General features: G+C 39.9%; 1 protein-coding gene across 3 annotated transcripts in view; it reads left to right on the top strand.

The window, feature by feature from the left end:
- LOC138188072 (uncharacterized) overlaps positions 1-13,455 on the top strand; it is a 167,777-nt gene that overhangs the window by 135,631 nt on the left and 18,691 nt on the right. Inside the window, exons 11-16 of one of the 3 annotated variants that reach the window (XM_069129500.1) lie at positions 5,123-5,248; positions 7,569-7,740; positions 8,438-8,593; positions 11,647-11,792; positions 12,711-12,764; positions 13,102-13,170. In XM_069129500.1, the coding sequence (XP_068985601.1) occupies positions 5,123-5,248; positions 7,569-7,740; positions 8,438-8,593; positions 11,647-11,792; positions 12,711-12,764; positions 13,102-13,170 (723 nt within the window). The remainder of the gene's footprint in view (positions 1-5,122; positions 5,249-7,568; positions 7,741-8,437; positions 8,594-11,646; positions 11,793-12,710; positions 12,765-13,101; positions 13,171-13,455) is intronic. The other 2 variants (XM_069129501.1, XM_069129502.1) reach the window with 2 other exon arrangements.

Raw genomic sequence — 13,455 nt, 5'->3', positions numbered from 1 at the left:
GGGCAAGTTCTCGAGGATGGAAATCGCGTGGTTTCGGGAATCGAGTCTCGAGCGTCAATTGGTCGCTTTTCCTCCTGCCTGTGCTTGTCACGTTTGCTCCATGCTTGCACCACGTTCTTCCTTGAGCTTCAGCCGACTTTCCACGAAGAATGCATCCGCCCGACGACATTGCAACGATTCTCGTCGTGTGTTCGGACCTGCAGGTGTCCGGAACCACATAGACGACTGATTAATTTCTCTGCTCGCTGCATTCTCCGCACGCTGTCACTTGTTTCAATCGGATTTATTTTAACCGTCCGATGCTCCTAACGTTGCTGCATACTCGTTGTTACTCGTCCTTGACCTCGCTTGTTACTAAAAAAACGCTCGATCGTTCCTCTTCTCTGTGGCGGTCGAACGAGTCTCGCGTTGCCTCCGTTGCAACGATTCGGAGGAGGTGACGCGAGATATACAGTACACAGGGTGTTCCTCGCAAGTAGGCCAAACCATATGTAAGTTTCAGACGATGGAATATAGACGAACGTTTCACTAAACACGTTTACAGCGATTAAAGAGATTACTTTCTCGTAGACATTTCTTTCAAACCGTTCCAATATTTTGCTTAGTGAAATCTTTTCCTATCTTCCACTATTTCTTTGTTATGGTTTGATCTAATTATAACAGTCGCCGTGTACGTTGGCTGAGGAAAGTATTTGAACGCATTTAAAAAGCTTTTTTACGTCTATAAAACTCGAGTCTCGTAACAATGCTAATGAAACTTCGAAATGTCTCGTACGACACATGCAATGTACAGAGCGTTTCAGAACACGTTGGGACTACGATTCAGCAGGCTAAAATAGAAAGAAACTTCCGTACAAACATACGTATGCTCGGTACGACCTTGTTTTCCAGTTACAGCTCATTTCGTGTTCTAATAGTTGCTTATATAGGGTGGTTGGTAACTGGTGGTACAAGCGGAAAGGGGTGATTCTACGCGAAAAAGGAAGTCGAAAATATAGAATAACAATTTTTCGTTTGAGGCTTTGTTTTCGAGAAAATCGACTTTGAATTTTCGCTCGGTACGCGTGCACTTTATCGCGTCTCGTTATAACGGATCTCACTGTAGATCGTTGTCTCGATGGAAAAATTAAAAAAAAAATTTTTATTCTATATTTTCGACTTCTTTTTCCGCTTGTACCACCAGTTACCAACTACCCTGTATATCGTCAGAGAAATTGCTTCAAGCTACAACTTCCAGTTTCAATACAAGCGTGTATACGTCGTGTCATTTTCAACTCGTTCGAACTGACCTGGTCTTAGACGAATTTGTCGGTGATTTCAGTCGACGTGTTGACAAAGTGTTGAAACACTGTCAACGTCCACTGTGACGTTTTATTATAAACTACGGACTTTAAAGCAGCGAATTCAAGTTTGGAGATGAAGCTAGCCAGGATGTGGGGTCAGCACGACCCATCCATTTGTCGGGAAACAGTCGGCCCAAGTAACGTTTTAGAAGCTGCATGGCACAACAACCACATACGTTTTATCATATCCATCACGTGACATTCAATCTCGTCGTATCTGCACGAAAGTTTGTTCCGTGGAAAAATAAGGTTGTAACTCGAAAACAAGGTCATACGGAGCATGTACGTTCATACGATCTTGATCCCTCTCATTTTAGTTTACTAAATCAGCTCCTGCAGTACTTGTCACGTGCTCTAAAATGCGCCATATTCAGAGACCAGATTGGGCAACTAAGTGATTGCGGGTTTTGTCATTAGGTGGTATTGACAAAATCCGCAATCACTTAGTTGCCAAGCCAATATTACCAAGCAAATTTCATAAGCTTTTTACGAATATCTCGGAAATTAAAGCCGAGCAGCGGTAATATATATAGAAAAAAATTGTTCAGAACGACGAGTTTGACGAGCTTTTTCAACGGCGTTGAAATTGGTGAGCAGACCACGCTTTAAATATTTGTCATATTCATATTTTTATTGAAATGATTTTGATTACGAATGACCGTTTTCTTTATCAATGGCGTAAAATTTTTCTGCCTACATCCGATCAATGGTTATCGGTAACCAAACTAACCATTTAACCAAAAAGAACGTTAATGGTTTATCGATACCAGTATTCAAAAAAAATTTTAATCTTTTATGGTGGTTATTCGTAATCGAAACAGTTGAGGCTTAACCCATTTTCAATCGCCGCATCATCATTTTTTGGAAAACTTCATTAACACTTTGACTATCACGTTCGTACAATTGTAAAAATTGAATGAAAATTGACAGTTAGGGCATTTTGAATATAGCCGATAAATAGAAGATACTTTGAAATAAAACATGCCCTATTGAACAAATAAACATTTTTATTAGAACATCAATAAAAAAAAATGAGAAGAAATCTTGCATCTAACGGTGCACTGTGTTAAAACACTTTAAACATAAATGCGGCTCATCGATACAATCTGGACAATAGGTGGTCACCTTTTTGGTCCGATTCATAGCAATCTTTCATCCTAACTGTTTAACATTTCTTTATACCACTCTGTGCAAAATTTTCGTGCCAGGTACGTTTGCCCTTTTTTCTTCTGCATTTCGTGTCGCAATCCTTGTCGGATAAGTATATTTGACGGCTCTGGCGAATGGCACCGCGTAAGGTGCATTGCGAGTGCCATTCTAAAATCTGATAACTTGATTTTTAGTTTTGTTGCTTGTTTATAGAGTATCATCGCGTTTGAAATTGATGTATTTGACAATAACTCTAAAGCTAATTTTATATACCAGTTGAGGGTTCTTCTATGTGGTGTAGAATATGCTATCGTTTGATCTGATAAATCTACAGCGCATTTTCCTCTCGTGTAATCTGCCACTATCATTGGTTTATCGCAAATACAATTTTCTTTGCGGACCTGTACCATTTCAGCCGAATGTTTCGTCGAAATCATAAAAATAATCCTAACACTGTTTACTAATATCTTCTACACGTTTCAACAATATATTCTGCGCGTTTTGCCTACGACGAAATAACGAAAGCGAATGGTTTGTTGAAATAAACGAAGCCTTGTTATAATATGTCGCTATCAACTGTTACCGAGGCGTCACGGTGGTCACCCGTGACCACCAATAAGATAAACGGTTCATTGGGGAGGAATGTTGTCTTACATCATCGATTTATTATTATTTTGCCATTATATACTTTGAATAATAAAAATACTCTCGTGGCGTCCTGAGCGAAACATGTGATTTCTGCGTGGCAGTCAAAGTGTTATTTAGCAACGACTCCCATCCATTTGAATAAAAATTCATTTCTACTTGGTCATTCTGTGGCATACAATTTTCAAAATAACCGTGTCGCTACAGGAAAAGCTCGTCACAAATGTTGGAATACTTTCCTCGGCTTGTATACTCGTTCGCATCGTTTGATGGAAAGTAACGCACCGATCCAACGCTTTTCGTCCTTTGCCGATGCAAGCACCGAATCCTTGTGCAATGTACACGCGCCGTCCGTGAGATCGGCAATCGCGTGAGGTCGTCTCGATTCCGCGAACACGTTCGTCGACTCGAGTCCCGACTGTCGTCTGACAAACTACGATCGACGACCATCCGCTTCGCGCCTTTGCTACGACGCCCTGGAAAAGTGCATAATACACAAGCAACCTTGGAGTAACGACGCTTTAAAGGGAGAAAACTGTTCGTTTGTCACATCTCATTAAGAACAGTATAAAATAGTGATTTATTCACGCGTATAAACGAAATATGTGTTACGAAACGCCCCATTTTAAAATCGAAAGTTAAAAACAGTTAATATTTCCTGTTGGTTTTTTCATAAATTCGGTTACGTAGTTGTCAAGTAATTAGGTTGGTGCACGATATGCGCCTGTTTCTCGTTATGAAATTTGATATAAATCGATGCATTCGATGATTAATGATGATTAATAAGGAAGATTTATAATAAAAATATAAAACTTCTTTATCGCGACGTTAATGTATAATCAGAAAGTTCGTGCGGCTTCTTTACGTAAACTTCAATTTGGAAAAATGATTTCTAGAAATTAGCATTTTGGAGCGGTTTAAGACGTTTCCTGCTCCATCTAAGCGATTCCTTAACGCGTAAATCACTTTAATTACTTTAAGGAGAATTATAAATGAACAAATGTTCGACTTTTTTTATTGGAAAATTCATATTTCGCAATAACGAAACGAAATAGTTTTTGAGAAAGTTTTGTTGAACGACGTGGGAATTATTTTGATTAAATATACGACGTTTTAGAAATTCGAGTCTTGTCGTAGAGAACGACGTTTCATATTCACCTATCTAATAATAACAAATTAGTTGTTAGATAGAGTACAGCCTGCGTTATACGAACATCCGCTGTGTGAACGTTTCATTATATGAAACGTACGAAAGTGACAGCAATAAAGAAGATGATAATGATGTGTCACCTCATTTACAGGCATTTACATGTCTGAAAACTGTGAGCTGCTTTCAAGCCCATGTGATTTATTCAAAAAGGTTTGCCATCTAGCAGTTCGGTTTCTTTAATTTCGTTAAAAGAAGGATATTGCCTTTTTGATTTTATATTCTACGTATGCTGTTATCTACAAACAAATTGCATTAATTTTATTTCATTCCATCTCAAGTATTAAATCAGACCGACTGCCAACTAATGATCGTTTTGTCATGCAAAAATTCTCTTTCATCTGCCAACACCTTTGTCCTCCGATCAATTCGTATAACGTACGCTGTACAATGATCGCGTATAATACGAGAGAAAATTATATAGGCAAAATCTGTTTGTCTATGTAAAGGTACAATTTTTTTATAAAATGGGGCTATTTATTTATCCAGGAAACACAGCGTGTTATATAGAGCATCGATTTTCTCACATTCGTCGTCTAATTCGCCAATATTCTCTGATTATTGGGTTGGCAACTAAGTGATTGCGGGTTTTGTCATTACCACCTAATGAGAAAATCCGCAATCACTTAGTTGCCAACCCAATAATTTCCGAGTCGCGATACCGTGCACTTTTACCAGTCGCGAATTAGCAAAGGAACGAACGTCGGGCAGAAACGCGACGTACACCGGACCAGCTGGGTACATTGGTTTTTGTTTGGTTTTCCGGATGGTTGGATAGGTGGTGGCGGGGTGCCGCCGGCCAAGCCGCTTCGCAGCTACCAGTGTGGTAAGAGTCCCCTTGGAAGCCTCGGGGGCTCGGCTCGCTTCTCTAGAGACAGCTCGGTCTCCCTCTATAGTATAGCAGGTCAGTAGTAGCCTTAAAACAACCCTCTGGAAACCTCGGACCAGAGTTGGGCAAAATTGATTCGAACGACGAATAACAAATAAAGATGAAGAAATTTGAATTGAATGTTATTCGCGAATTTTATTTTATTTATTATATATATATACTATTTATTATTTGTTAATATATATTAATATATATTATTTATTATATATTATATTTTATTTTCTATATATTTCGACTGTTTGTGTGCGTAAAGATAATCAGACGAATATAATTACGTAAATTTTTAGTCAATTTTGTTACAAAATACGTTGACGAAATATAAATTGGTTAGAAAATTAGAAACTGAATTTTGGAATAATTTGTTTCTCGAGGTTAATATGCAGTAAAAGGAATGGCATCTGTGAACGACTAGTCTTGATGCAAAATGACACATAACGAGGTATCGGTGAATAAATTTCGAATAATTTATTTGTCTAGATAAAAGTCTACTCGAACTATGCCCAGCTCTGCCTCTCGGTCCTTTTCAGTCGATCGCGACCGGCTCTCTGCGTTAAGTTTGTCCGATTTTCGATCCGCGATCTTTCTCGATGCCAAACCCGATATTTCTCTCTCTCCGATGGCGTGGCTCGTTCGAAGATCGAAACTATGTGTGGAGAAAAGAAAACGAGGTCGAGGGTTTCCGTATTGGGTCGTTAGACAATACGCGATCTCGTGGTCGCTCGGATTCGTACGTCACAGTTGACACGGATGGATCCGCTGGCAAGAAGATTCACAGCCGGTAGAAACTCGGCTACGAACCGAGAGGCGAGGAACGCGCTGTTTTATCGAGCGAAAGTGAAAAATATATTTCCAGTTTAACGAAGTATATTTTCGAGAATGTTATCCATCTCGATATCCAGCTTGCTAACTGGGCCATATTACGCAGGAATCCTGCAACCCTCAAAATAAGAACGAATTAGATAAAATTGTGATCTGTAAAATGTGAATAATTTTGCGATCTCTGGTTTTGCAAAACAACTCTTGCATCATAAAATTATTGAAACTGTCTCATTTTAGGCTTGTCAGTTATTTTGCAGAAAACTTGCAAACTACTTGGCTGAGAGTGAAAGACACGCAGCATCAGTTCTCCATCCTCTTGAAACAATAAACGTAAAGAAACTCACTCGAGGCAATTAATTTTAACACTTTACTTTTATTTAACACTTTAATTTTAACACTTTATTAATCGGCTTTTTTGTCGCCGACGCTTACCGACCGATAGCATATTAATCGGCTTTTTGTTGCCGACGATCTTTCTCATTATTTGAGCAGTAATTTGTTATATAATACTAAGGTACCTTCCTCAGTTGCGTTAGCTGCGTTGCTTTGTAAGCTGCCACAGTTTTATACCAATTTGAAAAACTTACCATTCGCGATGAACGAAAAGAATGGTATTGGTCGGACGTGCGTTTGCTGTTGAACCGCTAGCGGTCGGTAAAGTGTTAACATTATACTTTTACGCGTCTGCCAATATGCTGATCATACCGAAACTGAAATTGCCGAGTAATATCAGCCAATAGACACCGCATAGACAATTTTAAATAATATTAATTATATTACTAGACGAGCCATTAAAAAACATACAAAAACAACAAAAAGAAATAAAGCATAGGAAATAGCTGCAACAGTGATAAAGCTACTTTTCTTTGAAATTAAAAACTTCACACTAGATTTACTCCATTTCAGATCGTTGAAGGTTGATAGATTTTTGCATAACATTGCCCAATTGACTCTGAAGATTTTGACTATGGAGGCGGTTTGGTCGCTACGGAATGGCTTCGAAAGAGAGTGAAAGAGAAAGAAAGAAAGAGAGAGAGAGGCCCTGAGATTGGCATTTTTGAGATTCGGTCGAACGAGACGCGACCCCTTGGAACACTGTCAAAGTATCTTGCAATGTATACGTAACCTTCCCCATGTGTGGTATACAGTATCTAAAGTAGAGCATCGCCGTCAACCCCATGATATCGTGTCCGATCCTATTATCACCAATAAAAATTCGTAGAACTCTTTGACATCCCATAAGAAGCACGTTCGAAGTCTGCATAGTCTGGATCAAGGTATAGCGAAATCATCAGATTACTTCACGATGCCGCTATATCTTGTACCTGGATAGTCCATTTTCTCTCTTGACCCCATCGATACCGATAATAATCTTCATTCTCGAATCGCGATACCCATAAATGCAATTTAAAATTTTCTCCACCCGCTAAACTACGAATTTATTAAAATAATTTTCGGTTGCATAGGCGGATCGTTTACCCTCTACGTGCTTGTACTAATCCTTGCGATTCTACAGATCGATTGCACGGGGAAAGCGGTTATATGAGCAGTCCAGAAAGAGGTGGAGGAGTTGGCTCTGGAACTGGCAGATATCCACCTGGTCCTTACAGCGCTGGCAGCAGCTACGAGGACCCGTACTATTCGCAGTATTCGGGAACAGTGACACCGGTCATCGACGAGGAAGCCAGGTAACCGGAGTTCCACGGACCACCGCTCGGGTCCTTTCATGTCGATTTTCTCATACTTTCTCGCTAATTTCTCGATATTTATACAGAATCTTCCCATATGTATACGTATAAAATAGACTGCGGTGGAAAGTAACCATTCGACTTTGCAATAGTATTCTACAAGAGTTACAAGGCTTACGGAGAGCGTAATATTGTTTTAACCTTGTGACAAATATTAAAATTATCAATTGAAAACGGGAACGAAGAAGAGTAGTTGCAAGCTGAACTGAGCCTTTTCCAAAATTTTGTCAAGCTGCTCTACAGCAGCATACTACTTGAACAACGTATAAAGGTAGTTACTTTGAATGTGTTCTATAAAAAAGAAAAAAAAAAGAAGAAAACCTCTTCTATTTGTCTTCATAATAATTATTAAAAACTCGTTGATAATTCGTGAAAGTAAAAATTGAGAAACTATTAGACGCCAGTTATTTTAGACCACCTTATGTTTCAATCGTAATCGCTCGTTTTTGCTACTTTCGTTCCTTTAACTTCCTCCGAAGCCCAGTCTATCCGACAAAAAAAAAGAAAAAGAAAGAACCACAAAAAGCGCGTGCGACGAGATACATCGTATCAACGACGTAAAGCAAAAGTTGGTCGTGGCGATCTCGAATTCGACTTTCGTGGATGGCTGATAGCGCGGATACGTATATCTCTGTTGTGGGTGGTGCAGCGATACGGAGCTGTTGGAGGAATCGTACAGCCTTTACGGTGTGAAACCGCCAGGCCGTCCGCCATCCGGTCCTCCGCGATCCCCGTTTCCTCCAGGGGCACCGCCACCTTTGCCATCCGGTGGCCAGAGCTACGACGCTACTCGGTACTCAGCTACCTTCTCTAGTTTTCGATAGAACCGCGACCTCAGACCTCGAAATTCTCTGTAAATGGAGATGCTGAGTCTGATCGTGACCGGTTGTCTCTACTTAAGCTATATATCGTCTGGTCAGAATATACGAATGCGCTTGCGAACGCGTCGCACAGTGGCACAAATTTTACCGATACACAAAATAAAGATCATCGTTTCGAATCACTTCGACAGAAATTATCAGCTTGGTCCAATTGTATTCTGATAAATCGTAATCGTTATATTGGCTTGGCAACTAAGTGATTGCAGGTTTTTTCATTAGGTGGTATTGACACAATCTGCAATCACTTAGTTGCCAATCCAATGTTATTCTACGTGTCGTCACGTCGTAATAAATTGTGACGAGTAATGAGACAAACTGAACGCAGATCTCATAGATCATTTAGGCGTTGAATATTCACCATGTATTAGAAAATTTCTGTATTTTCGTCGCTGTATTCGCTTTCTCGTTGTTCTATGTTTCGTTGATCATCTGATAATTGTCCATCGTTCAATTTGGCCACTGTGCGTCGCTCTTGTCGTGATGGTCAGCCATAGATACGACGACTACCGTTCCCAGGGGAGAGGAAGCAATCGATATGGTAGGTGCCTTGACAAATTTATCACGGCAGAACGGAGGATCGCGAGAGAGTAACGACTAGGGAAAGTGAAAAGCGCGCTGGCTTCCCTCTAGGCTCCCTTAGCCGAGTTATTTATACTCGTTCGTCGTTGCTATTGGCGCCTGGTGGATAATATTCCACGATATATCAACCGTTTCGAGTTCATCGATCGGTATTCCCGTCGATTCCATTGACCTGAGGAAACCTCGCCTCGAAATCCACGTATAATACCTCCGTTCACGGCTATTGAAAAACTCGCACTCTGCCCAGGAATGGTCGTCGTTCGTTCAATGCATGTGTATAGTATGCGTCGAGGCATGCATGGAGAACGATAAGTTATGTTCCATATAGAAACGCAAAATTCGATACGGCCCTGCGTTTCTCATAATGCTCGAGTTTATCAGGTATACGCATATGGCGGTGCATTTTCGCCCAAGTTTCTGGACTGATGTTATTTACACAAATATTAATATTTATTATTAATATTAATATTTGTTATTATTAGATTATCTGGAAAGTTCCTATCGCTTTAGAAGGAGACAATAGATGCGAAACATTTTTATATTATATTTTATTGCACGTATTAATATATTGCACGTAATGCAAAATCGATCATACGATATAAATTGTAGGATAAAAATAGTAATGGATCAAAATAATATAAAATAAAAAACGTTGTGCATCTATTGTTTCCTTGTGAAACGAAAGAAACTTTTCGGACAACCTAATAATATTTAGCAAATATTTTCCATTCTAAACTGTTGCTCTTACGAGATGCTGACTTATATATCCTGTTGCTTATTTTACGAGGATATAAACCGGACAATAACGTTTAACAGGGTACTCCAAGTGTAAAACGCTAAGCTCTTTTAGGTCAGGCAATTTTTGTAGAAAATTTGCTGTAACACTTTTTACAGTCAAACTTTCAGATTGTATTTATACATATTTTGCTAAAATCTACCTGGTTTTTTTGCCGCGAAAAAAAGTCAAAATCGATGGTATTACATGCCCACGTACACATTGCCATCGTGGTCCATAATTCCAACCGCTTTACTATAGTTTGAACAAAAGAAAAAACTCGATAATTAGAAAAATGGCTGCACTATCAAGTTCCATCATTTGATTTTCGGAAGCTTAAGGAAGCAGAAGAAAGAAAGGTTTTGAATTCGTCCTAGTTCAGGCCACAACGATGCACACATGCATCGAAAGTGCACAGAAAATTTGGAGCCACGTTAAGAAACATAGATTGGAGGAAAACGTGTTTGAAATTTCTTGTTACCAATAACAATCGTTCGTATAAAAGCTTCTCGAACAGTATACGTATAACTTCGTTAGTTGTAGGAGTTCAGACATAGACTTTCCCGTACATACATTTCTGAAATTATATTCTTTGAGAAAATGCAAAAAGAAAGCGATCCTTCTTAACTTCTATTAATTGTACATATACTTACGAAAGGTTTATATTCCTGAATTATAAGTAACGCGATATTTAAATCAGCTCCTCCTGTAACGTAATAAGAATAATCGTGTCACATACTCGATAAAATTTCGAAAATTTGTCGATAACCGTGCATCGAATAAGAAAATTATACTTAGCTGGCAAACTTTTCTGTTAGACACAAGTCAGCTATCGGTCCAGCAACTGTTCGAATGCGCCGTGTATTCCGCCGTGTCCGATCGAAAGGACGGGAATTTCGAGAAAATTGGCATCCCTTTCGTCCGGAAAACGGCTCTGCGCTGAAAATACGGATCGGTGGAATGTAGCATGCCGACTAGCGGTCGTAGAGAGAATGTGTATCTGAGCGCTTTTGTGTATAGCCTTCTGGTGACGTAGGCTTTAGAAAGATCGCGAGTTATGCGGAACGAACCTTGCACGCGATTCTCATTATCGTCAGTTGATATTTTATTATATCTAAGCGTACGTGCATCCTGTGGAACGCTTCTTTGGAAGATACTAAGCCCGATTAGATTTAGATTTTGTCTGATCCCATTCTTGGTTTCTGCAACATGCAGAAACTGGAACCACCCCACGGACAGCACACGACGTCTCAAAGACGTATGTACATTTCACGTCCGTTTCAAGCTCCACCATCCTACGACTTGATCGGAACGTTTTAATTTTTACACTGCGGCATTCGACTGCAATCAAACTACGTACAGCCTATGTGTCTATGCGTTCTTTAAATTTCCCAATGCGTTACAAAAGACCAGGAATTATTTTATAATAATTTTGCTATTACCACTGAACTGCCCTGAATCTGCAACGCAGAACGTTCAAACTGCATCTTCGCTACACGTTTCCAGGACATTAATCGTACGTCTTTACGACATCCATAAACAGACTGTGTGCTGTCCGGGCCGTGGTAACAAACGCGCCGGTTAACCGAAATTTGCTCGTTCCTTGTCTAGGATAAGGGTAGAACACATGGAGAGACAGCTGGCGAACCTGACAGGTCTAGTGCAGAAGGCTCTGACCCACGCACCTCACACGAGTCCATCGCCTCGTGATTATCTACAAGTTCCAGCTGGACGCGATCCTTACGCGAGAGGACCAGGTACGTTATCTGTCCGCTTTCTCAAATTCTCTATTTACACTAACTGCAACATATGCGTAATCTTTTGGTCGTTAGACGCGCCACACCCGGTTTCTCTGTTGTCTGCGAAAGAAACTTTCGTCCCTTGGTTTCGCGTAGATTTTTCTTTTCATCGGTCCACCTCTTCCCATCATCATCTTCTGGCCAATTTATTTTCACAGTCTCTTGCGTTCACGCCATCCGACTCGCCTCGACGAGAATAATTCGTCTCGTCGAAACGAACGGATTCGCATTTCTTTTCCATTCGATCTTTCGTCGCACTTAGACACATTAGAAGCATTAGCTCGTTACGTTCAACGGATTTATTCTGCGACGCTTTACCGCCTATCCCGTTCTCTCTGCGTGAATGTTCGTCCGCCCCTTAGCTTTCTTCGTTTACGTCGTTCCTACGATCGTTCGCGTTTTCTCTCTCGATTTTCCTTCTTTAGATACCACAGAGTTTAAACGATACCGATTAAATTCGATTCGGAGGCAGCAGAACAGGCGCCCGTGACTGTCTGCCAGGCTGCACCTTCATTAGATCTAACAATACGTTTTTGCGCCACGGTTTATGCAGTGACAGCGGTACGACGCGGTTCTTCCAAGTAATTCCACCACTGACTTTTCAGTCCTCTTATTTTTCCAAATTCCACGAATATAATTTAAATCTCATGTACATGCCAGGTGTGTTTTATTAATGTAAAATTAATTTTTCAAATATTCGTTGATGGACGTCCTCTCCTTCTAACGATAAAACCATGTAATTAAAAAATTGTGTTATAATAAAATAAAATTAATTCTAACGCGACGTTACCGCTGCCACGTGTTGTAACGCGGTGTTTAAGTTTCCTGAACCCTGCTGTACAACTGCTTTGTTATTCCGACTGACGCACACACCAGGCGCCGGGGACGAGTTCGACAAACACTCTAGTTCCAGCTCTGCCTCATTGCCAGGTGTGTCTTCTTCATCTTCTTCTATCTTCTATTTTTCCGTCGAATCACTGTAACCGCTGTAATACATAGTTTATATATATATATGTACTTATTCATACATTATATCATTATTGTTACTCATATGTACTTATATTATTATTCTTAACATTATTTTTCTTCTACTACTTCTTATACTTATTCTTATTATTATCATTACTATTGTTATTATTATTATCGTTATTATTATTGAAATTACTATTATATACTATATTACTCTATTACTACTTATATACATTTTATAATAGTGCCCTACGTTTAACCAATGTGATTAAAACGGTTCTCCTTTGTAAAATTCAAGTGTCTCAACCTGCCGTTACAGATGACTCGTACTTAAGGACTGACGTAAAACCACCAAAGTTAGGCAAAGGTGCGGTTCACAAAGTATACACGTTTCTCCTGTTTATCCATGCAACAAACGCATCGTCGCCTTATTCTTTTTTTTGCCAATAAATCGTAACACATAGCAGCGATTCGTGCACTGCACGCGCTTTCTCCATCTTTCTCTCTTTCTCTCTCTCTGTCTTTTTCGCGCGCGCGCCTACTTTCACCCTCAGCTTCTTTCTGACGTTTCTTTTGCATCGTTCAAGCACAATACGCCGCGCATTCTCCGAAGGCACTTGGCACCAACATCCTTACTTTCGTCGTTATCGGT

This window comes from Bombus flavifrons, chromosome 16 (assembly GCF_040668555.2).
Source record: "Bombus flavifrons isolate JBK064 chromosome 16, iyBomFlav1_principal, whole genome shotgun sequence".
Taxonomy (NCBI): Eukaryota; Metazoa; Arthropoda; class Insecta; order Hymenoptera; family Apidae; genus Bombus; species Bombus flavifrons.
This window is presented reverse-complemented; position numbering and strand designations above follow the sequence as displayed.